The following is a 25,151-nucleotide window of genomic DNA, read 5'->3' on the forward strand; positions in this document are numbered from 1 at the left end:
ATGAGAAGGAAATCACCTTCAAGTTGATATTCGTGTATATTGACGGGAACATCCCACGAATTTTCAAAGTGAGGAGCATGGTTATCAACCAAGCATTTCAGCACACTGGACGACACGACAATATGACATTGATATTTCTGAGCCAATCGCTGTGCATTGATATCGTCACTACAAACCTGCAAAAACAAAAAAAATGCCAAATTAACAAAATAAAAAGAAAAAACCTTCAATAAGTTTCCAGACTTTCTTTGTATGGGCACTTTTATTAATAGCACACATACGAAACTCAAAGTAATCTCCTTTGGCTGCAATGCACTGGTTGTACCGTTTCAACAAGTTCTGGAAGGCCCCATGGAAGTCCCCTTGTGTGAATGTGTTAATGACCCTTGTCACAGCCTCTTTCATCTCCTGTCTCATGATGACAGCCTCTTAAGGTTTTTCTTGAGCTCAGGTAATAACCAAAAGTCACAGGGAGCAAAGTCTGGACAATAGGGAGGGTGAGGAACTGTCTTGATGCCCATCTTGGTCAAATAGTCTGCGACAAGGATGGAGTTGTTGACTGGTGCATTCATGCAAATCTTCAGCATCTTCAGTTCTTCATGAATAATTGTGTGTACAGTTCCCACACTGACATCAAACTGTGTACTTATGTCTCTCTAGACACACAATGCACCTTATTCATGAAATTCTTTATTTGGCCAATCAACTCTGATGAAAATAACACTCAAGATGAGAACAGTAGTTTGAAGAATCCAAATAATACTAAGATTAATATCTTGCGTGAAAGAAAAAAAAATGGCCACCCATGGAATCATTAAGAAAATTGATATAAATGAACTTTAGTGCGCGCCTGATCCGCCCACCAAGTTTCAATTAAGAATGTCCAACAGTCTTTATTGTATCCTCAATCGATGATAAGCACATTTGAATACGGTATGTAAAAACTGTTAATAACTCTTACATGTTCCTCTCTTGATACTGCGGGAATTTGGGTTATGATGACCTTGTTATGTTCACAAATAAATTGGGGAGTGATTTGATAATTATCTTTGTGATGATTACGGTCTGGTGTGTCTGAAACCCAATTAAAATCAGACTTCTTAGAAAGGAGATAATCAGATGTTCTGGAAAAGGATATATTTGTTTGAAATAGCTGGGTGGCCTTGGCTATTGTAATCGAGTAATACAATCTCATAAATCGTCTTAATGAATGGTTGTTTGTAGCCGTAGCCTGTAATTTGCTTAAGCTTTAAACATACCTTTCAATGTTTCTTCCAGGCTGCTATACCCATCCATATTTATGACACACCAACCAATCATATTTTTGTGTTAAGGAAACCGTATATATTCATATTCATTTCATGAAAGTGTCCTTGCAGCTATTCCAATGGGTCATTTGAAATGTATGTAATCGTCCCATGAAGCACATGACACCACCAAACAAGTATGCTGGAAAGCCTACTTCTATTATCACAGCAGCAGGAAATTATATTTGGTACTTGCCTGGTTGTAAAATACGTTTAAATATATTTTAATTCATGTAGATTTCGAATTTATTACTACGGAGGGAATTCTCTGTTGAAAATTATTTTGTACCGAATACATAGTAGTGATTTCAAAAATTAAAAGAAAAAAATGATTTGGTTGCCATCAGCTAGAATCGAAACCAAAATATTTAGTGTGCTAGCTGCATTCCCTACTATTTGAGCTATCGTCGGATAGATAAGATTTAAAATTTAAACTCCTTGGCCTAACATTCACAGGGAACATGAGTTGGAACAGATACATTGAGAATATTGCCAAGGACGCTGCAAAGAAGATGGGCTCTCTCTACCATGCTAGAAAGCTACTTACGCCTAAAAGTATCCTGTACCTCTATAAGGCCACCATTCACCCATGTATGAAGTATTGTTGTCACATTTGGGCTGGTGCATCTGCTACTAGTCTCTCACCCCTGGGCAGTGGCCTCCTTCGTCTCGACAACTACTGGCTATAAACATGTGCAAACGGAACTATTCTCTCCTCAACAACCCGGCAATATATTAATATATGTTTATAGCCAGTAGTCGTCGAGATGAAGGAGGCCAGTTAAAGGAGATAGGAAAAGCAAAGTCCTCAGTGTATTTACGTCTCTCTTTACACAAGAACACTTCCACCTACTAACCCATTTCTCTCTTGTACACGCTACTAACAAAGATAGCAAATGAAGTTGCTTTTTAATAGAGAATGAAACTCCATTTCGTTGTCTATTATTCAATAGGTCCTTTAAGACATCACTATTCATTGAGCAACTACTTACAATTTGTCAGCGAAAGATAACTACTGTTTTATCGTCATAATAACAGGTATGTGATAAATTCCTTCAGTTAAAGTATCTGTTGGAAGAGGTTTTGTCAGGGGACACCAAATCATCTATCACCATCTAGAAAACGAGGGGAAGTAATGCAAGAATGAATTGTCTTGAGATATTTGTCAGAATGTCACAGGATATTTAATTTAACCCTTATCCTCGAGTGGCCTCTGGGCCTTGATAAGTGGTGATGCCTGTGTAAAAAAAAAAAAAAATAGATGCGTAACTTTCATCCCCAAAAATAACACAATTATTCATTATTTGCACTTTTGATAACAAAAAAAAAAGAAAAAAGTTTTATTCTATTTGAAATTTTATAAGAAATATAAATTATAAAATTATAAAAATGAAGTTTTTTTTTAATTTTAATAGATTTTTATTTGAATTTATGAAATTATAAAAATAAGTTCTTTTATATTTTAAAAATAAAAGTTTTTATTTGAATTTATGAAATTATAAAAATAAGTTTTTATATTTTAAAAATAATAGATTTTTATTTGTATTTATATAATAAATATATGTTTATGAAAGTATGAAAATAAAACTATTGAAATTAAAACAACAAAATTTCAAACATAAAAAAATATGCAATACATAATATTCCCCAAAATAGTTGATTCTCTACCACCACAATTGTGTTACTTTGTATCCGCATAATTTTTGTTAATTTTTATTGTATGCTTTTCAATAACATTCTTTTCTTCTATTTTATTTCATTAAATCGTTTCACAATAGAAATACTGAGGAACAATAAAAATGAAGGAACTGATTTGTATTGATACCGCATCCGATAGCACTACGCTGGAAGTTAGGAAGTACGTTAGCTGACTATAACCAAATAATACTGCACAAACACCAAAGTTTCTTACCTGATGATCATAAAATGGTGATTCATTCTTTTCTGATTGAGCCCTGTCTGTTGGGAATTTCTTTTGGAGAATCTCATAATCCAAAACGGTCTGTAGTTTTGCTTTGGGGAATTGAAAGCTAACCGGCATCTCACCCTTTGTGAAAACAAACAGAAACAAAAAAAAATCAATGCCATAAGTGTCAGGCAGTTAAAAGTGAAGCAGAGTTTTACAACTAAATGTAACCTAAGGTAGTTTATCCATTTTGCCATGGATTCTTGCAGTCTGTGGCGAAATGTTTTTATTTTTTTACTGTTATTTCACCTCAAACAAGGCACACAGCTATTTAGTCATATGGAGCAACTATTTGGGACCAAGTTGATAGAGTTTGCAGGGATACTATTTATGGAGTTGGGTAGTGAGATGTTTGTTTACATTCACTTGAATTTCAGGGAAGCAGAGGCGCAGGAGGAAATTCCAAAGTGTAGTAGTCTGAAGAAAAAAGCTATTTGAGTAGAAGTTTTTACGGCGTTTAGTGACTTCTACAGCGTAAGATTGAGATTTTGCTGTTTGTCACATTTGTCAAAGGTATTATTATCAAGAGGGTACTAGCGCTTTGAGTTCATCAGAACACTTGCCATTGAAAGATGCCACGTTTCGGCAATGGGACAGAGGTTGGAGTTTAGTTGATAGTACAGGACCTATTAGGTTGGTGACTCTTTTTTGAACTCTGTCTAAGAGCAAGAGACTAGTGGGAAATGCACCAGCCCAAATGTGGCAACAACACTCCACGCATAGGTGAATCATGGCCTTGTAGAGATACAAGATACTCTCAGGTGTTAGTAGCCTTTTAGCACGGTAGCAACAGCCCACCTTCCTTGCAGCAGCCTTGGCAATTACCTCAATATATTTGTTCCAATTCATGATGTCTGTGAATGTTAATCCTAGGAGCTTGTGGAAAGTACTTTACTTTTATCATTAGCCATGGCAATCAGTGGTTGAGAAGGTTTTTTTTTTTAATTATTAAAGAAAATAAGCTTAATCATGGCAGCATTGAATGTTACCAACCAGTTACAACCCCATTCCACTACAGACTTGAGGTCTTCCTCTAGAGTTTTAGCAATTTCCTTAGATATTTGTTCATTAGTTTTACCCTCGTGTCTGTTATAGAGCATGGTGTCATCAGCAAATATCCTCATCCCAGAGAAAATTTTATCAGGGAGGTCATTTATGACTATCAGGAATAATAAAGGTCAAAAGATTGAGCCCTGAGGCACACCCACATTTATATCATTTTGTTTTGATGTACGACCATCAAGGACAACCTGGATTTTTCTCTTATCTAAGAAGGATTTGATTATGTTAAGTACATGTCCAGCAATACCATAGGATTTGATTTTCATGAGACGACCATCCTGCCAAGCCCTGGATAAGATACTAGAAAAAATTCAGTTGTAAGTGACATTCTTTGAAAGGTCAATCAAAGCAGCAATCATCAGTGCAGCCAATACTCAAAATATAATTGCAAATTACTTAACACTCCTCTTGAATTGAAAGCCACGTTTAATTTCAGACGAGTTTCCGATGGGTAGCTATTCTGTACAAGTCCTGGAAATGAAGAATTTTCAGTGAGTAGCTGTTCTGTACAGGTCCTGGAGTTAATAATTTTGCAGGCAAAGAGCAAAATATCTTTGACATAAAAAAAGTATGTGTGGGAAAGCTAAAGATCCCGTATTTTTATGGAAAACTCTGGTTTATAATTCGTTGCTAGCAAAACATGGCTCCATTTGATTGGTTAGTTCATATTGTCAGTGTCTATAAGTAGAACCTTCCAATTTTTGGTGATCAAAAATATTGCAACAACTTCTACTCAGTTATTGCTAATGAAACAAAAGCATGCCACTACCGTGGATTAAATAAAGGGTTCCATTAAAAATTCTGTGCAGATTCCCCAGGTTCAAAAAGGTTGGGTGAACAACGTTTCAGCCGATGTAACCTAAGACTTGCAGAATTACTCTCTTTCGAACAGGAGCATCAAGTACAGTGGGCTAAAAAAAAAAAAAAAAAAAAAAAAATGGCCATTTACCTTTAATATATCCAAAACCAAACTTCTAATGCTCAAATGCCCATTTGCCACCGTTGAAATGAATGGCTCTCACCTTGATGAAGCACTCATCTTCAACAAACTTCTGAAACTAACCTTTACATCTAACCATGAAAGTGGGCAGGTTAAGGTTAGAGTTAGGGTTAGAAGGGGTTAGAGTTAGGGGGTTAGGGTTAGGGACATTAGAGTTTAGGGTTAGGAGGATTAGGGTTAAGGTTAGAGTTAAAAAAAGATACATCTGAAGAAAGTCTGAGGTTATGTTGGCCGAAACATTGTGTGAATAACACTGACGATGAGAACAACAATAATTTAAATTATCTAAAAATTTCAGAAACATGAAATACAATCAGATCACATAGTCTGTTTATGGTATCCATTGCACTAACCAGACACAACTAATGTTTGTTTAGTAGGATTGAAAAATGTGGCTTACCATTTGTAAGAGGATTTTAACAGGTTGTAGTTCATGTGCTGTCCTTTGATTTGTACTGATGGAGACTTTATCTATTGGAAGCCAGAAAGGACTGTATTCTTGAAGACGCTTCAACTTGGCCTCATGTTTTCTCTGTAATTAAGAAAAATTAAAAAAAAATTACAAGAGAAAAAATTTTTTTGTATTACTTGTTTTGATCGGATTATTGTTCTCATCTTGAGTGTTATTTATATAACATTTCAGTCGGTGTAGCCTTCGACCTTCATCAGGTATGTTGGTCGCCATCTTAAAAAAGAAAGAAAAGTTACTGGCAACCGAGATGGTTTCATATTCTTGAAGTTGTTTTTGTTAATTTTTGCTGTGGTTTTGGATGTGAAAAAAATTTGGTTGCCAACCAAAATTTTTTTCACACGTATGAAACCACGACAAAATAAACAAGATGGCGACCAACATGCCTGATGAAGGTCGAAGGCTACATCGACCGAAACGTTGCACAAATAACACTCAAAATGTGACCAATAGTTCAATCAAAACAAGTTATATAAACAATCAACTCATCTCAGAAAGAAAAATTACTTATTTAGAATTCAACCTAATTAAAATAACAAAACTACAGAAAAATTACTTATTTAGAATTCAACCTAATTAAAATAACAAAACTACAGAAAAATTACTTATTTAGAATTCAACCTAATTAAAATAACAAAACTACAGAAAAATTACTTATTTAGAATTCAACCTAATTAAAATAACAAAACTACAGAAAAATTACTTATTTAGAATTCAACCTAATTAAAATAACAAAACTACAGAAAAATTACTTATTTAGAATTCAACCTAATTAAAATAACAAAACTACAGAAAAATTACTTATTTAGAATTCAACCTAATTAAAATAACAAAACTACAGAAAAATTACTTATTTAGAATTCAACCTAATTAAAATAACAAAACTACAGAAAAAAAAAAAAAATAAAATAAAATAAAATAAAAAAATAAAATAAAAAATAAAAAAAATAAAAAACTAAATAAGAAAAAAAAAATAAAATGAAATAAAAACTAAATAAAAAAATAAATAAATAAATAAAAAACCGCTTCAACATGTATTTCTATAAATTGACAGAATGAAAAAAAAAAAACTCGAAACTATTTATGATTGGTTTGGTTTTCTTCGTTTGGTTTATAACATATCAATATTTTTTTAATTTTCTTCCTTTGAAGATTGTAACGCTGGGTATGGGGCAGCCAAACCAGCTGCCAACATTGCCCGGCTTTTCATTGAAACCAACCGAGAGCTCTTTTTAGTATCCTCGCTGTTCCCTCAAGTGCAATTGTCTGGATTTCTTTTGCACTTGGTTCACCAGGAATATTAGTTAGGTAGTTCTTCTTCATAAGTCCTGTAGCACCTATAATAACTGGTATGATTGATATCTCCTTAAGATTCCAGTTTCTTTTCATATCATACATGAGACCTTGATATTTGGTCTGTTTCTCCCTTTCAGTTCTGTTCAGACCTCAATCATTAGGGACACTCACTTCAATCAAGGTTGCAACTCTCTCTGACTTATTTCATATAACTATGCCAGGTTTCACAGCAGCATTTTCAAGGTAGGTGGCTGTAGGGATTACGTGGTCGTAATGTATGGTATGTAAGTCATTTCCAACTGTTCTTTCAGGTTGATGTTCCCAGTACTTGCTGCTACACTGGATGTTTATTTTTTTACAGATGGTTCAATGGAGGTACTTACACACTCCATCATATCTCGCTGTGTAGTAGCCATCCCCTAAAAGAACCTTGCAGCTTGATATGCCAAATAAGGTCGTTTTGGTAAAATTTTTATGTTTCAAATTCTTTAAATCATCAAATTTTTATTCATAGTGTTTGGTTGCTTTATGGCATATCAACCTTTTTCAGGTTATTTAATGCTGAATTCAGTCATTTTAGAAAAGGTTTTTGTGCTTTAAGTTCTATATACCTTCTAATATTTATTCATGCAAATTACTCGGGGTCTCTATCCAGTTATGGCTGATAGAACGAGAACATACTACCTCCCGTGAAGTAAATAAAGAGTTCCGTTCAAAATTCTGTCCAGATTCCCAAGTTTGACAAAAACATTCGTGAGTTTGACAAGATACACTCAAAGAAGGTCGGAGGTTACATCGACCGAAACATTGTGAAAATCACACTCAAAATGAAAAAAGTAATCTAAAGAATCCAAATATGTTTAAATGTAATGTGAACAAACATCTCTCTGTTCAACTCACTACTATCCCAAATAGTAGCTTCTAATATTTCAAGTGGCAATATGCTTTGTTTTGGAAGAAAAAGAGTATAAAAAAAATTTTTTGATTAATAATAAAAGTCAAAAACATCAAATTGCAAACCTGCATGTATTCCGCAGCAACTTCTTGTAGAAAAGCATAATCTTCTTTAAATTCCAAACTGACTTTCTGCAAATACTCAGAGAATTCCTTCTGTTCTTTCTGAACTTTTTTATGCAATTGCTGCAGAATATGAAAATAAAAACAAAATGTTTTTAAAAAGATACTAAGACAATACCTCCTGACCATGCTGATGCAAGTAAAAAAATAATACATGTCAAAATATTAATATATGTATATAACCCTAACGTGAAAACACTAGAACACAACATGTTTTCTACTAGTTCTATCTAATAGGTGCTTTTGTTTGTGAGGACATAATTGGCTTAAATTTCTCTTGATTTTGGATGTTTAAAATTTTATCTCCATTTTTCTTGTCATATACCATATATTTAAAAATTAACCCAATAGAATATAAGTTCTTTATTTCATTCTAAAGACTTGTTTTTTAGAGGATTTAGAAATATTCCCTTTAAAAAAACTTATTTAAAAGGTTCTGTTTGGAAATTTTTATTCTTTTTATTTTTAAGACATTACATATGAGATATTTGCATAGTCAAAGTAGGAGGAAAATACATATATAGAGAGAGAGACACTTATACATCAATTGAGAGTGAAAAAATTATTTATACTAATACTAAAACATTGATTGCTTGTCATGATGATGGTTTGTTTGTCATATTCTTTGAGGGCATATTTTTATACTAATAAACCAGATAGGGGTTTGAAACTAGATTTAATTAGTGCTTTGGAGGCCTCCTTGTGTAGATTTGGTGATCTTTTCAACCAATGCATTTCAAATGAAAACGTTATGACGTACTTATGTTTGAAAGGCAAGATAAGTTAGTTTTCTACTTACATGGATAAGTTTTCATGCTTTAATTTATTTTAAAGTGTTTATTTTTACAAATGAAAGCAGTGTACAACACATTACTGTCATCAAAGGTAAGATAAGTTCCTCTTAAATAAGAAAATAAGGTACTTGTACAGAAGTCTACCCAAATGAAAAAACAAATCTTAACTGTGACGCAAAAAAAAAAAAAATGCCATGCAACAAAAATCATGTAAAATCGAGTAGTTTAACTTTGAAATAATAGGGTACTTGTACAGAAGTCTACCCATATGAAAAAACAAAATTTTACCCATAACGGAATGAACATGCTGTGCAACAAAAAAAAATCACATAAAATCATTGTGTAGCTTTATTTTTAAATACCAAATAAAGTACTTATAAAATGATTTTAGTAGTGCTCTGAAGGCCTCCTTAATTTTTATCAGTGCTTTCAGCAGTGTTCTGGGGACTCCTGAGTTTTTTTTTTTTCACTGATAACTTAAAGTAATTTTTCTTCTAGTTTTAGTAGTGCTCTGAAGGCCTTACTTTTATTTTATGCTTTTAGTAGCGCTCTGGAGGCCTCCTGATTATTTTTTTCACTGCTCATTTATGAAATTGTTTTTGTTGTATTCATTATATTTTGCTAGGAAGTGGTAGATAAGCTGGATTTATTTTTTTTACATAGGCATCAACACTTATCAAGGCAAAGAGGCCACTCGAGGATAAGGGTTAAAGAGTGTACAGTAGAGATTAGACAATATAGTAACTGTTAGTAATGGCGATTCAGTAAATTTGTTAACTTATATGAAACAGCTCATCAAAAACTTGTTTACGTTAGACTTGAAGACAACCATATTGTAGTCAACTGGAAAGCAGGAAAACGGAAGACAATTCCACAGGCGTGCAGTTCTAAGAAAGAAGCTTTGTTCATGGAATTTACACTTAGATTTAGGCACAGATAAAGAGTGGGGGAAACTAGTGATAGTGTTTTCTGGTAGACGGGTGTTTCTTGTGAAAGTTTGGCGAGGGGGGACCATAGAATGGACCTCAGCCGAGCACTTGCCATGAAAATAACGATAAAGCAGAGACAAACTCGCAACATCTCTTCTGTGAGAAAGAGGTTGCAAGGAAGAGAAAAGGACATCTCCTACGAGGCTACGAAGTCTATTTTGAAATCTATCAAGGCAGGATAAGTCTTTTCTCGCAGCTCCTGCCCAGATGTGGCAACAGTACTCCATTCTTGGACATACTTGGCTCTTATATAGATAGAGAATTGCATCAGCAGTGAGATATCTACTGGATTGATAGAAGGATCCCACCATTTTTTCAGCGGCCTTGGCAACGGATTTAATGTATGTGTTCCATTTCAGATCAGGAGTAAAGGTCAAGGCCAGAAGCTTGTCAAAACATGAGGCCTCCCCAAGACGAGAGCCATTCATTTCAATTGATGCAAGATGGGAATCAGAGTGTTGATGATGTAAAGATAAAAGCTTGGTTTTAGATGCATTAAAAGTAACAAGCCACCTCTTTCCCCATTGTACCACTTGCTCAAGATCAGAGGAGAGAGAATCAGAGAACTTGGTCGTTTACGATCTTAGATGTGCTACCATAGATAATAGTGTCATCAGCATAGATGTCTACGAATGATGTAAGGATGTGATTTAGAAGACTATTAATATAGATCAGGAAGAGAGTTGGGCCCAGGATGGACCCCTGAGAGACGTTAGCATTAATACTAAGAGCTTCTGATTTCTGCCCATCAACTACTACTCTTATGAACCTATCAGAGAGAAATGATTTAATAATTGAGAAGACATTCCCAGCTATACCGTAGCTGGAGATCTTGTGAAGTAAACTTTATGCCATACTCTATCAAAGGCCTTTGATATGTCAAGAGCAATTGCACTAGAAAGGTAGCCTCCATCAAGAGATTCGCTAATCCTATGAGAGATAACTGTAGATCTAGCAGAACGGAAACCATATTATGTGTAACTAAGAAGGTTATTTTTGCTAAGATGGTTGATTACTTCTCTATTTAACAGATTCCAGCAACTTACTCATGATGCACAGGAGACTTATTGGCCTGTACTGTGAGGAAGATGAGCGATCAATTGAATTCTTAAATACAGGGCATACTGATGAGATTTTCCAGGGCCAGTTGCTTTACTGGTATCAAGGTTTTTGATTAGCTTGGCAACATCACGTACAGATATTTGTATATCACATAGCATGTTTTCTGATACAGGAGGAAATACTGGAGGTTGGCAGCCTTGGTCGCAAAGGGTAGAATTAGCTGCAAAGAGTTTGGCTTTGTCTGATGCTGACGAGATTACCTCAGGTCCATTTATGAGAGTTGGGATAGAGCATACGCTTCTGTTCAGGATTCTGTTTGCTATTTGCCAAAACTGGTGGGAACCAAGCTGCTGCTCAGCTACTTTGGACTTGATGGACTGAGCATACAACACTTTTACGTTCTTTATTACTCTTTTACAGTGGTTGTCTTATATATTATTACATTGGTTTTAAAACAAATGAGTTCCAGGATAATGAGAAATAAGAAAAACACCCGTCTAGCTGAATCCACTGTGAAAAATTTCCCCCGCTCTTCATCTGTGCCTAAATCAAAACGCGGATTCCATGAACAAAGCTTCTTTCTTAGAACTGCACGCCTGTGGAACTCTGTTCCGTCTGCCTGCTTCCCTCCGGACTACAACTTGGATGTCTTCAAGTCTAATGTTAACAAATTCCTAATGAACCGCCCCCTTAAGTAAACACTCCATCAAATCTCCACACTAACGTAATGTACTTGCAATAACCCTTATCCCTGAGTGGCTTCCGGGCCTTGATAAGTGGTGATCACTGTGTAAAAAAAAAAAGTTTTAAAAGGAATATGTTGAGTACACTTTTTTATACTTCTTTACTAGCGGGACCTGTGGAAATTCCACAGGGGACTCATTCATATGTAATATATTAATCTTGGCATTCTGTTGATATTCTGTAGATGCTCTAATATTACTGTAAGTCTTTGCTAAAACTGCACAAATATTTATCTAAGCTAGCACGAACGCTCGGCGAAGCCCGGTCATAAAGTATGCTTAAATATAGTTTAATTCTTGCAGATTTCGTATATATTATTATAGAGTTAATGTTCTATTGATTTTTATATGTTATAAAGTTGCAATTTCAAAAATAAAAAAAATATATCCATATAATAGAAACCAAAACCAACACATATGAAGAATTTTTGATAAAATTATTTATAAAAACAAATAGATTATTTAAGTGCAATCAGCTATAATCGAAACCGAAACCAAACCTTATGAAGATTTCGCATATATTATTATAGAGTTAATGTTCTATTGATTTTTATATGTTATAAAGTTGCAATTTCAAAAATAAAAAAAATATATCCATATGACTTGAGTGCTTGAATTGAAACCGAAATAAAAACTTATGACAAAAAATATCTATATCTATAACTTGAGTTTCTTCAGTCATAATAGAAACCAAAACCAACACATATAAAGAATTTTTGGTAAAATTATTTATAAAAAAAATAGATGACTTAAGTGCAATCAGCTATACTCGAAACCGAAACCAAACCTTATGAAGAATTCTTGGTAAAATTATTTATGACAAGAAATGCAATATATAACAATTAAATAACCCAGATGTAAGCACGACACAGAAAATAACACACATGCTATCGTCTTAATATATAGATTATTTATGACCCCGATCAATAATCTGAAACAAATTCTACAGCAATAAATTATTAATATAGTAGAACACTCAGTAAATAGAATATGTTACATAAAATAGTGCTCAATTTCTTAGATGTAACAGGTGAGTGCAATAATGTAGTTGGTCACTTGGAACGCCATATTCAATACTCTAAGTATAGCTGGTTTTATAATATAATTTTACACAGTCTTATGTTGAATCTAACAGTGCTCAATAATCAAATTCTACCCAATTTATACCATAAACGATTACTATACTACCACCTTACATTCATTAAAACATATCCTCAGGTAGCCTTTGGACCTTGATAAATGGTGAGTCCCAATTCAAAATAAAAAAAAACACATAAAAATAGATGTCACATGTAGGCGTTGTTTGTTTGGAGTGAAAATAAATACCAAAAAAGAAACATATGCTACAGATCAGACAAGAGAGAACCAGCAAGATGTTGGTCACCAATGCTCTTCGAAGTGCTGCAATAGTATTGTTGACACTAATTTAGTCCCTGATGACCTGAAGCAAATAATATTGCCTTTTTTTTTCTTTTTGCTATAACCCGCTTCAGATTATACTGAATCTGAATATAAAAGTTTTGTAACTGTGTCTTAGGTAGTTTTTTAGTTTTAGTGGGACAGAAAAGATGATTTTAGTTTGTATAATAGTTGTTTGAAACTAAATTATAAGCAACTTACCAGAAATCGGGCATACTGACGGCAGCCTCGTTCTGGTTGTTTTTTCTTGTACTCAATGAATTTTGTGAGATAAAATACTTGGTCCGGATTACTGAGTAGGGAATAGCGAGGATACGGCATGCGCTTGCGACCATATAACATATTCTGTGAACTGAATGAGATAAACAAAAATACAAATCAAACAAAAAAAATCTTTGATATATTTTCTTTTTCATATTATTTGGATTCATCAGACTACTGTTCTCATCTTGAGTGTGATTTTCACATTTCGATCGATATAACCTCCGACCTTCTTCAGGTGTATCTTGTCAAACTCGGGAATGTTTCTGCCGAACTCAGGAATTTAGGCAGAATTTCAAACGAAACCCTTTATTTACTATACGGGGGTAAGATGATCTTGTTCCGTCTGCTATGACTGGATATAGGTCCTAAGTAATTTCAAATTGTATTTTTCGGTCGCCCACACTGAGAATTGAACCTTCAACCTTCAGGAGAATATCATGTTTACAATTGATTTTTCCAAGTACTCTAACCATTGCTCCACAGGTCCTTGAGAATGATACACCCATGAAGTAAGTCGAAATTCCATCCAAATTACTGGGTTCGACAGAAACATTCCAGAGTTCGACAAGATACACCTGAAGAAGGTCAGAGGTTACATCGACTGAAACGTTGTTGGTATAGTCACATTGAAAGAAGAGAGGATAGTTGAAAGGTGAAAACTCAAGGAAAACATGAGGCAAAGTGGTAATAGTAAATTTGAAAGAAAGAGGGATAGATAAAGACCTGGGTAAAGATAGGTTAGTTTTTAAGTTAATTTCTAAAAGCCGTTCAATGTATGCCGGTAAGTAAAATGGATGTTAAACCGAAGTTTTAAGGTTAAGAAATGTTTAAGACAATATATAAAGAGTTGATCGCACGATAGAAAGTAAAAGATATTTAAGAAATTAAAACACAAAAATAATGCTATTTATTTCTTATTTACAATGAATATAATTGATGAATAAGATTGAATTTTATTTTAGTAGGAAAACAGAAAACTATACTTTAGTTTTATTCTACCAAATTTGAGATATAGTACAAAATAACCATTGACCCATTGGGTCAAACGTTGATGAATTTTAAACAAGTGTATAGATTTAGTAGCCTTAAATGATTATGAAAATATTTAGATAAAAGAAATAAAACCAAGTACACCATCAATTTTCTATAAAACAGAAATTAGTATCAAAGTTTGTACATTAAGGGTATACGTTTAATATTTCCATTCTCTTCTTTATTCATGTTATTTATTTATGTAATCTTCTTACTCTTTTATGCTGCTATTGCTACTACTACTCCATCTACTACGATTTCTCATCTCTTTCACTCTTTTTACATCATCTGAAACATTCAATATGAAAACAAGCAAGCAGAAATAGGTCTAATAAAAAGTTTTACTGTGAAGAGGCCTAACAAATAATCTTGTTACAAAAAAGGCCTAACAATTAATCTTGTTACAAAAAAGGCCTAACAAGTAATCTTGTCACAAAAAGGCCTAACAAGTAATCAATCTTGTCACAAAAAGGCCTAACAAGTAATCTTGTCACAAAAAGGCCTAACAAGTAATCTTGTCACAAAAAGGCCTAACAAGTAATCTTGTCACAAAAAGGCCTAATAAATAATCTTGTTACAAAAAGGCCTAACAAGTAATCTTGTTACAAAAAGGCCTAACAATATTGTTACAAAAAAGGCCTAACAAGTAATCTTGTTACAAAAAAAGCCTAACAAATAATCTTGTTACAAAAAAGGCCTAACAAGTAATCTTGTTACAAAAAGGCCTAACAAGTAATCTTGTTACAAAAAGGCCTAACAAATAATCTTGTTACAAAAAGGCCTAACAAATAATCTTGTTACAAAAAGGCCTAACAAATAATCTTGTTACAAAAAAGGCCTAACAAATAATCTTGTTACAAAAAAGGCCTAACAAATAATCTTGTTACAAAAAAGGCCTAACAAATAATCTTGTTACAAAAAGGCCTAATAAATAATCTTGTTACAAAAAGGCCTAATAAATAATCTCACCACAAAGAAATATAATAAATAATCTATTTATAAAGAGACATAATAAAGAATATACCTTTCAATTGTTTTGGTTGGTTGGTTGGTTGTTTTTGTTTTACAGCATATCAACCCTTTTCAGGTTATTTAATGCCGAATCCAAAGATTTTGAAGAAAAAATTTTCACAGAATATATTTATTGTTTTCAAGTCGGTTTCTATTTAACCCATAGTTGGAACCCTAACAGGTACTACCACTCCGGGTCAGAGTGGACCTGGGGGCAATGGTAATTAAAGGGTGGCTCCACACTCCCCAAAGCCCACAAGCTGGGGTCTCACCACTGGATATAGTTTAAGGTCATATCCAGGACCCCCATTGAGAGACTTTTACCCTCTGCAGGGGGGGGGGGGCAGTCGGTGTATTCTAATGCCCCACCGACAGGGCCTCAATTGTTTTGGATATACTATGGAAAAATTAATAGTTCATAGACATAAAACATAGCTTGAAAACAAAGGCTATTTATACCTGAATAAACATCATAGAAAACAGAAAAACTTACCGTTCTTCTGGTGGTGGAGGTGATACTGACTTTAAAGAATTTTCACACGACGATGGTGGTTCACGCACACACTGCGATGCCTTCTTTCCATCAAAAATGGAAACAACTTCCATGCTTTCAGGTGATGCACTGCCAGTTTCTGCAAGTGAATCCTTAACATTATTCGTATGAATATCCTGGTTGCTCTCCAAATCACTGACATGAGTTTCAGAACCAGAATGCTGAGAAATTTGGCAAGATGCTACCATGTCCGATTTCTTGTCGAAGTTAAGTTCGGTCGGATCCTTGTCCGTTGTATACGAGTATGGGCCAAGCTCTTTGAATTTGCTGAGGATTTGCTCTGAGAAATCAGTTTCAATGGAAATATTTTTGTAACTCTCTTCGGTGAAGAACAAATCGCTAGAACCCAGATCGGGAGGGACAAGGTCCCTGATGGAACAAAAGAAATAAGTATAGAAAATGATATGAAATATATAAGCATATATATAAATTGTGAGCACGGATTGTGCTTTCTAGATATTATATGTAATCTTGTGTTTATATTGTTTCTTGTATTTATCATCGGTAATCTATAATATCTAAAGGACAGTTGTCTGTGTGTATGTAAGTATGGTTGTATGTTCAGCTAAAACTGAAAAATGACAAAACAAATACACACAAAGTTTGTATTATTTTCTTAGCCATGTTGCACCAGATGAATAATATGTATGTGTGTATGTCCAGCCAAAAGTAAAAAAAAATTTTTTAAAATGACTAAACAAATATCCATAAAGTTGATATTTTCTGAGCATTGCCCTGGATGAATATCCAAAATTTAGAAAATATATTCATTTAATGACATTATACAAGCATATAACAAAAATAGAGGTGAAAAAAAAATAAGCATACAACAAATATTACCAAAGGCAAGATAAGTTATTACTTACCTGGATAAATGTTTTGTGTTTTAACTTATTTTAATGTATTTATTGACTTTGAAACAAAATTAATAGCAAGTCTGTTGAGTTAAGATGAAAAAATATTGGTCATTTGAAGTTGAACCCTCGATAATTGCTAAAAAATCAAACAAAATACTGATACAAATCCATTCAATAAATGTCATCATATGAAAGTGTATTTTTGACTTTCAAGGGTTCAAGTGTCTGCATGGAGACCGCCATTTACTTTTGTTTCAACACAGCAAACTTTACACTACTTTTGTTTCAAAGTAAATTAACGCTTAAAAATAATTTTAAACACAAAAATATTATTCAGGTAGGTAGAAATGTAACTTATATTGCCTTTGGTAACATTTATTTGTTATACAAATATTTTATCAACAGCCCCCGTTTTTTTCTTTGTTCACTATTATAACAAATGCCTAAAGCTTTTATCACGATAAACACATTCTGCGAAAGAATAATAATTATTATAATTAATAATAATAATAATTAATAATAATATTAATAATAATAATAATATTAATATTAGTAATAATAATAATTAATAATAATAATAATAATAATAATAATAATAATAATAATAATTAACAATAATAATAATAATAATTAACAATAATAATAATAATAATAACTGCTGCAAAGGCAAAACATAAAACACTACATGGAACCAAGAACACTGAAACCGCATATCTATAAATTCTCTAACCCAACCCTATCGCCATTGCCACATCACCGCCCCCCCCCACTTCACAGACCAAGACCAAATAACCAAGTAGAGTCAAGGTGGAAGGAAAGATTGAATAACTGACGACCCCAGCCGAATAAATGCGAAGAGATCTGAGACCTTGGGGAGACTTATTGCAACGATCAATAGCTGCTACCAACGAGAAATTAATGGCAAGCAGCTGTTGCGATAATGCAAATTTATTTACAAATGTTATCGAAAGAGGTGGAGAGTACCAGAAAACTGGGGAGACTTGTCACTCAGCTTCCAGGGAACACCACAGGCTGTTTTCAGGGAAAGATCTCTGAAGATCTGTGTGAAAGCTCCTTGTGAGCCAATAATTAAATAAGGTACTTATGCAGAATAGGGACAGTGTTATACTGACATATTTGGAGTGAAAGATCCGTTTAAAAAAAAAAATTTTTTTTGCTTCTGTCATTTCCATTAAGCCCAAAACGATTCAGTATTCAACATAGAATTATTTCTTTGTTATTTATAAGTTGATATATTTTGGTTAAGGGTTCAATCATTTTTTGGTTTTCTAATGCTTTTAGTGAATATGATAAATTTTTTTCGTTTACTTTTAGTGATTAGCTTGAGAGCCAAGTCAATAGCAATAATTTCACCACTTTATATTGACGCTGCATTTATTCATCTTTTAGTTTTCCTTCACAGGATATGGTAGGACTCCCTACTTTTTGACTCTTGGAGTCGTCAGTGTATATAGATATAAGGTTAGGATGATTGATTCTTATGTTTTGAAATTCTTGTGGAATATTATTGGTTCCTTTTCTTCTTAACGCATATTTGATCATGTCTAGTAGAATTTGGTGTTATTTTAATTGACATCGCGAAATTTTGTGAACAGTATTTATGTTTATCTTTTGAGTCAGTTTTTTAAGTTGTAGGCTGAATGGTTTGATTGCTTTGCAGTTTTTCCTAAATAAGGTTTCACATTCCAAGCTGAAGCTACATACAGGCTAAGTGGATTTGAAGCTATTGGATGAAATATTGAAGAGTTAGTTTCACCTTTCTTAAACAATCTCTAACAATTATGTTCCCTAAACACACACATCAAATATGTTGCCAAGATCTCTGGAAAACTGGTTGGAGCACTCTATTCCAGTAGATATCTCACTGCTGATGCAATTCTCTATCTGTATAAGAGCCAGGTATGCCCTAAAATGGAGTACTGTTTGGGCAGGAACTTATAGCAAACTATTGCGACTGCTATAACAGGTTTGTGTGTGGCATGAACACACATGTAAAAGGAAACAGTAGAAGAATTATCACCCCTTATTGACCTGTCTTCTACAGACAGAGGGCGCTACTAATTTTCCTGGTATTTTTTTTTTTACATTAGGTCCACCTCCACAATTTTCTTTAAAATGATGAATTTTAAAGGTTTTCGACTATGCTAAATACGAAAATCGCATCGAAATTAAGCAAGTAGTTTTCGAAACAAAAAAAAGTATATTATGCATTGTATTCTTTGGCACATAGATTTGTTTATGTTGTGCACGCATGTAAAACATGCTCGCCAAAGAATACAATGCATAATACAGTTTTTTATATCTTCAAAACTACTTGTCTCAGCAAAATTTCAATATAATTTTCGTATTCAGCATAGTCGAAATACTATAACAGTGGCCATTTTAAGGAAAATTGTGGAGATGGACCTAATGTAAAAATTTACCATTTTCCCTTTTACTTCTCTCTCTACTTCTGTTTCTCGCTTTCTTTTTTAACCTCATCATGTTCACGATTGCACGTGATATCGCATTGGCCTAAAAAAATTCATGCCTGTCTGCATGTGTATATATTCGGGATAAGATAACTTAATATCTCCAACAACAATAATGAACAATTCAATTAATTTCTCTAACAACTTGAATGGACAATCCAGGACTATGTCTGACCACACGCATACACACACAATGAACATTTCAGGATTATGCATGATTATATGTGTACACCCACACACATGCTTTTATGTCTTTTTCCATTGTTCATAAATAAATGTATTGTTGTGTATAGTGCTCGTCTGAGCTTCAATCTCTGCCCCCCCCCCTTCGCCAAACTTTCACGAAAAACACTTATCTGGCTAAAACCACTGTCAATCATTTCCTACCCTCTTTATCTGTGCCTAAACCTAAATGTAGATTCCATGAACAAAGTTTCTTTCTTAGAACTGCACGCCTGTAAAACTCTCTTCCGATTGCCTGCTCTCCAGCTGACTACAATCTGATTGTCTTCAAGTCCAACGTAAACAAGTTCTTGATGAACCGTTCCCCGTAAGTAATCCAATTTACAAAATTCCCACTACTTACATTTACTACGCTATAATCACATTGACTAATGTATACCTATTGACCTTTATCCTCGAGTGACATCCAGGCCTTGATAAGCGGTGATTCCTTTGTAAAAAGAAACAAAAAAAATAAAAATTGTATGTTGTTGTGTCATTTTAATGCCGGAGTCAAGAACATGTAAAAACTTGCTCAGTGCGCCCTATCCAGCCTTGATAGAGTTCAAAACCGGCATCGAAACCTAGTAGGTGTTGCCCTTTTGTCTCATCCTCTTTCTCACAGGAGAGATGTTGCAAGCCTGTCTCTGTTTTATAATTATTTTTATGGCAAGTGCTCGACTGAACTACAATCTATGGTCCCTAATCATCTTCTTGGCCTTTTGGCCAAGATCAAAGTGTAGACGACTACAGGCCCATAACTCTGCTAAACACAGAGTTGAAGATTTTGGCCAAGGTCCTGTCGAATCGGCTGCAGGTTGTTATCGACGAGTTGGTTGAACCGGAACAGAACTACGCTGTGAAGGGGAGATCGATTCAGAACAACTTGCACCTGATCCGCACGATCCTAGAGGGGGGTATAGATGACGACACGGAAGCCGCGCTGATAAACTTAGATCAGTCCAAAGCTTTCAATAGGGTCGACCATAGTTTCCTGACATCTGTCTTAGAGGCCGCCGGTTTTAAACCGGACTTTTGCAAGTGGATCTCCATAATGTATCGACAGCCCATGGCTGTCGTGCAAGTGAACGGAAAGCGCTCGAAACCCTTTGTTATCTCTCGGTCGGTTCGTCAGGGTTGTCCACTGTCGCCCCTGCTTTATGTCCTGGCTTTGGAGCCTCTTCTCCGCAAGCTGAGACATGGGGAGGCAAATTCGGCCCTGCGCGGAATGGCTCTGCCTGGCGGCTCAGCTGCCAAGGTATCCGCGTTCGCCAATGATGTCACGGTCTTCGTGTCGGGCTTCAGAGACATTGAGGTCGTGTCGGAGGCACTCACATTGTACGAAAGAATCACGGGGGCCAAGATAAACCGCAACAAGTCGGTAGGACTGCGGTTGGGCGCATGGAGTGGCAACGCAAACCTCCCTGCGCCCTTCAGCTGGACAGATGGCCCGGTCCGGATCCTCGGCGTGTGGTTCGGACCGGGTCTCCAGCTTGACAAGAATTGGTTGGAGGTACGGTCAAAGGTGGAGGCTGCAGTCAATTCGTGGCTTCCTAGGAAACTTTCCTTAAAGGGTAGAGCTGAGGCGTGCGCCACTTACGTCTTTCCTCTCATCCTTTACCGACTGGCCGTACTTCCCCTGCCTGCACAACACCTAAAAGCTCTTGTCGAACTCTTGTCCTCGCTCCTTTGGGACAGAGGAAGACACTGGGTGAGCAGACAGGTCTGTATTCAACGTCCGTGTGAGGGAGGCTTGGGAATGCCGGACTTGAAGTGTCATCGAGATGCTGAGAGGCTGGCCTTCCTGAGCCACTATATGCAGGATGACCAACCGTGGCACCCCGTGGTTACTGCCGCCTTCCCCGACCTCGTTCTCGACCCTTCCATCGAGAGCCATCGCAGGCCGCGGGGAGAATCTGCGTACATGAAAGAGTGCCGAGCCGCGCTAAAACGACTACCAAGGTCCAGTGACCTTGTGACTGCTACCCGTAGGGAACTCCACAGGGATCTAGTGAAGGGGGCCGCTGACGACCCGCTATGCGCGCGTTTGGGGTGGCAGCAGAGTGAGATCCGCTCCGCGTGGAGCTGGGCGCCAGGTTCGAGTCATCTGAACAATTCGGAGTTCTCTCTGACCTGGCGATTGGCCCGAAATGCACTTCCACTCAACAACATACAATGCAGTTCCGGGTTTTTGGAGTCGCCTGATTGTCCCCGTTGTGGGACAACGGCCGTAGAAACTACAGATCACGCTTTCTTCGATTGCCGCGAACTCCGCCAGTACTGGTCGTATGTCAGCGGAGTGACGGCTCGCATCGATCCTGAGCATCCTCGCCCAATTACTGTATCCAATGTTGTGGACAACGTGAGGCCGCCGTGGGACCGGGAAAGACAAATGGTCTACGTTACGATCCTGGCCGTGGCGAGAATGGTGATTTGGACGTCACGTCTGCAAGGTTGCCGGGGGGTGTTGTCTTTTTCTGATCAAGATCTGATCGCGTTCTTTAAACACCAACTACGGATGAAGATCAGATGTGATAGAAGAAGGCTGCATCGCGCGGCATTTGACAGAAGATGGATACATGTGGCAAGTCTGTGTGTACGAAGAGGAGCCAAATTTGAATACGTGTTCCCTGCCTAGGTGTGGAACGCGCAGTTCTGTAAAGTAAAATTAAACAGGTAGTCTCTCAGCTAGCTGAGTGTGTGTTCCATCCCTCCCCGATTAGGAAGCCTCCAAGATCCCCATCCCCTCTTACCTGCAATTTTTGTTTTCACCCCTTCCTCTAAATTTTACGCATCTTGGAGAAAAAGAAATACAAACTAACCTCCATCCCTTACCCACAAAAATTTTCTTTTCTCCATTCACCCCCATCTAGAGGGCATCCCCACCTAGAGACTGACCCGCAGAAGCGAGGTTACTTTTACAAACCTAGTGGAACGGGCAGTCTATCAACTAAACGGGGTTGGGAGGGTCCTACTAATCACCTTTTGTTTTTTCTTCCCCCGCCCTCGACACAAATGAATTATTGTTACCATTTTATTGTTATCTTTTTTGTTTTTACACGTCAATAAAAAATGTTTTAAAAATTGGGAGTTACTAGGGACGTCCCCCAATATGAAAGGGTGAATGCGGTATTATGGTGAAAGAAGATACTAGCTGGGAGAAACTTTTGACTTTGTTTAGTTCTGGAGTGACAAGGATGACCAACGACCCCCAAAATTCCTCCCTTTTGAGTTGGCCATGTGCCTAAGTTTTTTGTTCAACGTTAATTTTGAATGTATTTTTTAACATGAATAAAAGATTTAATATCTCAAAGTGTAGTATCTGTTCTTCAGATGCTACTAGCTATGACTAGCAAAGACCAGATGTGGGGGCAACCCCACATGCCTGACCATTAACCAGCTCCTATTTCCCACCTCTCGGGAGCTGGTCCCCTTTTTCCCTTCCCCCTTCCTTCACTCCTCACATTATAAATCGGCCTTGTGCCTAATTTGCTCGGTGGGGGAGCAAATAAATACCATCTGTTCTTCAGATGCTGCACTTCATTTTCTTGTTCTCTTTCGGTGGAGGAGAAATCCTTCGCGACTGAGACAATTTTTATTTTTGTACCTTTTCTCCACGTTAAAAAACGACCCTGGTGTCTAACTCTGTCCCGTGGGGAGGCATAGTAAATAGGTACAATCTATGGTCCCTCTTTGCCAAACTTTCACGAAAAGCATTTGACTAGTTACAACCACTATATACAATTTTCTCCACTTTCTATCTGTGCCTAAATCTAAACACATATTCCATGAACAAAGTTTCTTTCCCAGAAACATCTTTATGATGTATGTACCTGTCATGTAATGAAAATGTCATGTTCCAAAATTCACATAAATTGATTAAGTTTTTTTTTTAAACAAAGAAAATCAAAGTTTATGAGGAAGCAAGGCGTTGTGTATTGATTCACCCTGTTTTATAAATAAAGGGAGACAACTCTGTGCTTATTAAGATAAAGTCAGCATATCGAATTTTTTAAAAATATGTTGTTTTAAGCAAAAGCAACAGTACTTACTTGTCATATCGAAAATAGTAATACATCTAAAAATTAAGAAACTACATCGAGTAGAAATTTATTTATAATAAAAAATAATTTTTACGGAAAATTGGAGGGGGGGGACGAACTTTTTCTTAGATGTGCACACCTTGAAGATTGCGAATACAGGAGCATACTTATCTCCCTTTTCACTGCTTTAATAGCTGACATATTGTTTTAGACTATAGTAGGCACCGCCAAAACTGGGGGGGGGGCAGGTAAGTACTTTTTGACGAACCGTCTTTTTAAAAATCTACCAAAAATCAGGTAATTATCCAATCAATACGAAATTTTCAGCGATTATTAAGAGAAGAATGAACTTTATAACAGTGTACTTATTTTTCATAAACGATATATATATATATATATTTTGCTTACAAAACCCCCCTTGTTTTGAGGGGGTTCCAAATATGCTTAAAATAATCATCTGAAACTGAACAAAACATATTGTGTTGTTGTAAGGGACAGGATTATAGATTTAAAAAAAAAAAAAAAAATTGTTTGCATACCTTATTTTGACATCTGAATATCAGAACTTCGATTGTGTTTAATTATCCCGCTTTTGAGTTTTGAAGTGAATATGTTAAGCAAAATAATTAATTTAATTTAAGTTAAGCAAAACAAAAAAAAAATTTTTTTTAATATTTATACGAAAAAAGCCATTTTAAAATCTTTGATAAATAAATTGACAATTTTTTTTTAGCGAGCCGAATCAGGGCATGCTTTGAAAAATCGATACAAAAAAAAAAAAACTTTGATAAATATTGTGCCCTTTATGTTAAAAATAACATTTTTTCAATCCCGTTTGAAAACGTTTGCCGCCTTTTGACTACAGTGGACGAAACGCGCTGAAATAAATTTTTTTTATTCTGCTTTAAATTGCCCCCCCCCATTTTGGGGAGCCTGACCCCCACACACATACACATTAAAAACCAAACTCATACAAATGGTCACCCATCTGGTACTGGCCAGCCTCAGCGTTAATACATTGAAATTTTCGTCACTGAAAAATAAGTTTTTTTTGGCCTGTTTGGTCTTCCATAGTTTGCTTTTTATCAAGTACAAATGTAAACATTGTCTAGATCGACGCGAAGTAACTGGTTGCCTATATGAATAAGTGGAATTATTTGAAATCCAGGTACTTATAATATTTTTGCATATTCTCATAGAAAATCACCCTAAATCTTAGACAACAAATAAATAAATAAATTATTTCAAAAACCTTTTTTTTTAACTATTTATATACATTTTTTTGTGCAAGACAAACAATGTCAATTGTTAACTTTTTGGGAAAATTTAACATAAATCCTTCTTAGATAAGAGAAAAATCCAGGTAGTCCTCGACGGTCGCACATCTAAACAATATGATATAAATGCGGGAGTGCCCCAGGGTTCTATCCTTGGACCTCTATTGTTCCTGATATTCATAAATGACCTCCCCGACAACATTGCCTCTGAGATGG

At 35.5% G+C, this 25,151-nt stretch overlaps 1 protein-coding gene across 1 annotated transcript in view; it reads right to left on the minus strand.

The window, feature by feature from the left end:
• The window catches only part of LOC145291198 (uncharacterized), a 72,985-nt gene that overhangs the window by 37,406 nt on the left and 10,428 nt on the right, over nucleotides 1-25,151 (minus strand). Inside the window, exons 2-7 of the mRNA XM_080136776.1 lie at nucleotides 15,985-16,413; nucleotides 13,386-13,536; nucleotides 8,121-8,240; nucleotides 5,736-5,867; nucleotides 3,220-3,354; nucleotides 17-176 (exon numbers count right to left, since the gene is read on the minus strand). Of these exons, the coding sequence (XP_079992902.1) occupies nucleotides 17-176; nucleotides 3,220-3,354; nucleotides 5,736-5,867; nucleotides 8,121-8,240; nucleotides 13,386-13,536; nucleotides 15,985-16,413 (1,127 nt within the window). The remainder of the gene's footprint in view (nucleotides 1-16; nucleotides 177-3,219; nucleotides 3,355-5,735; nucleotides 5,868-8,120; nucleotides 8,241-13,385; nucleotides 13,537-15,984; nucleotides 16,414-25,151) is intronic.

This window comes from Euprymna scolopes, chromosome 12 (genome assembly GCF_053919585.1).
Source record: "Euprymna scolopes isolate OS-2025 chromosome 12, ASM5391958v1, whole genome shotgun sequence".
Taxonomy (NCBI): Eukaryota; Metazoa; Mollusca; class Cephalopoda; order Sepiida; family Sepiolidae; genus Euprymna; species Euprymna scolopes.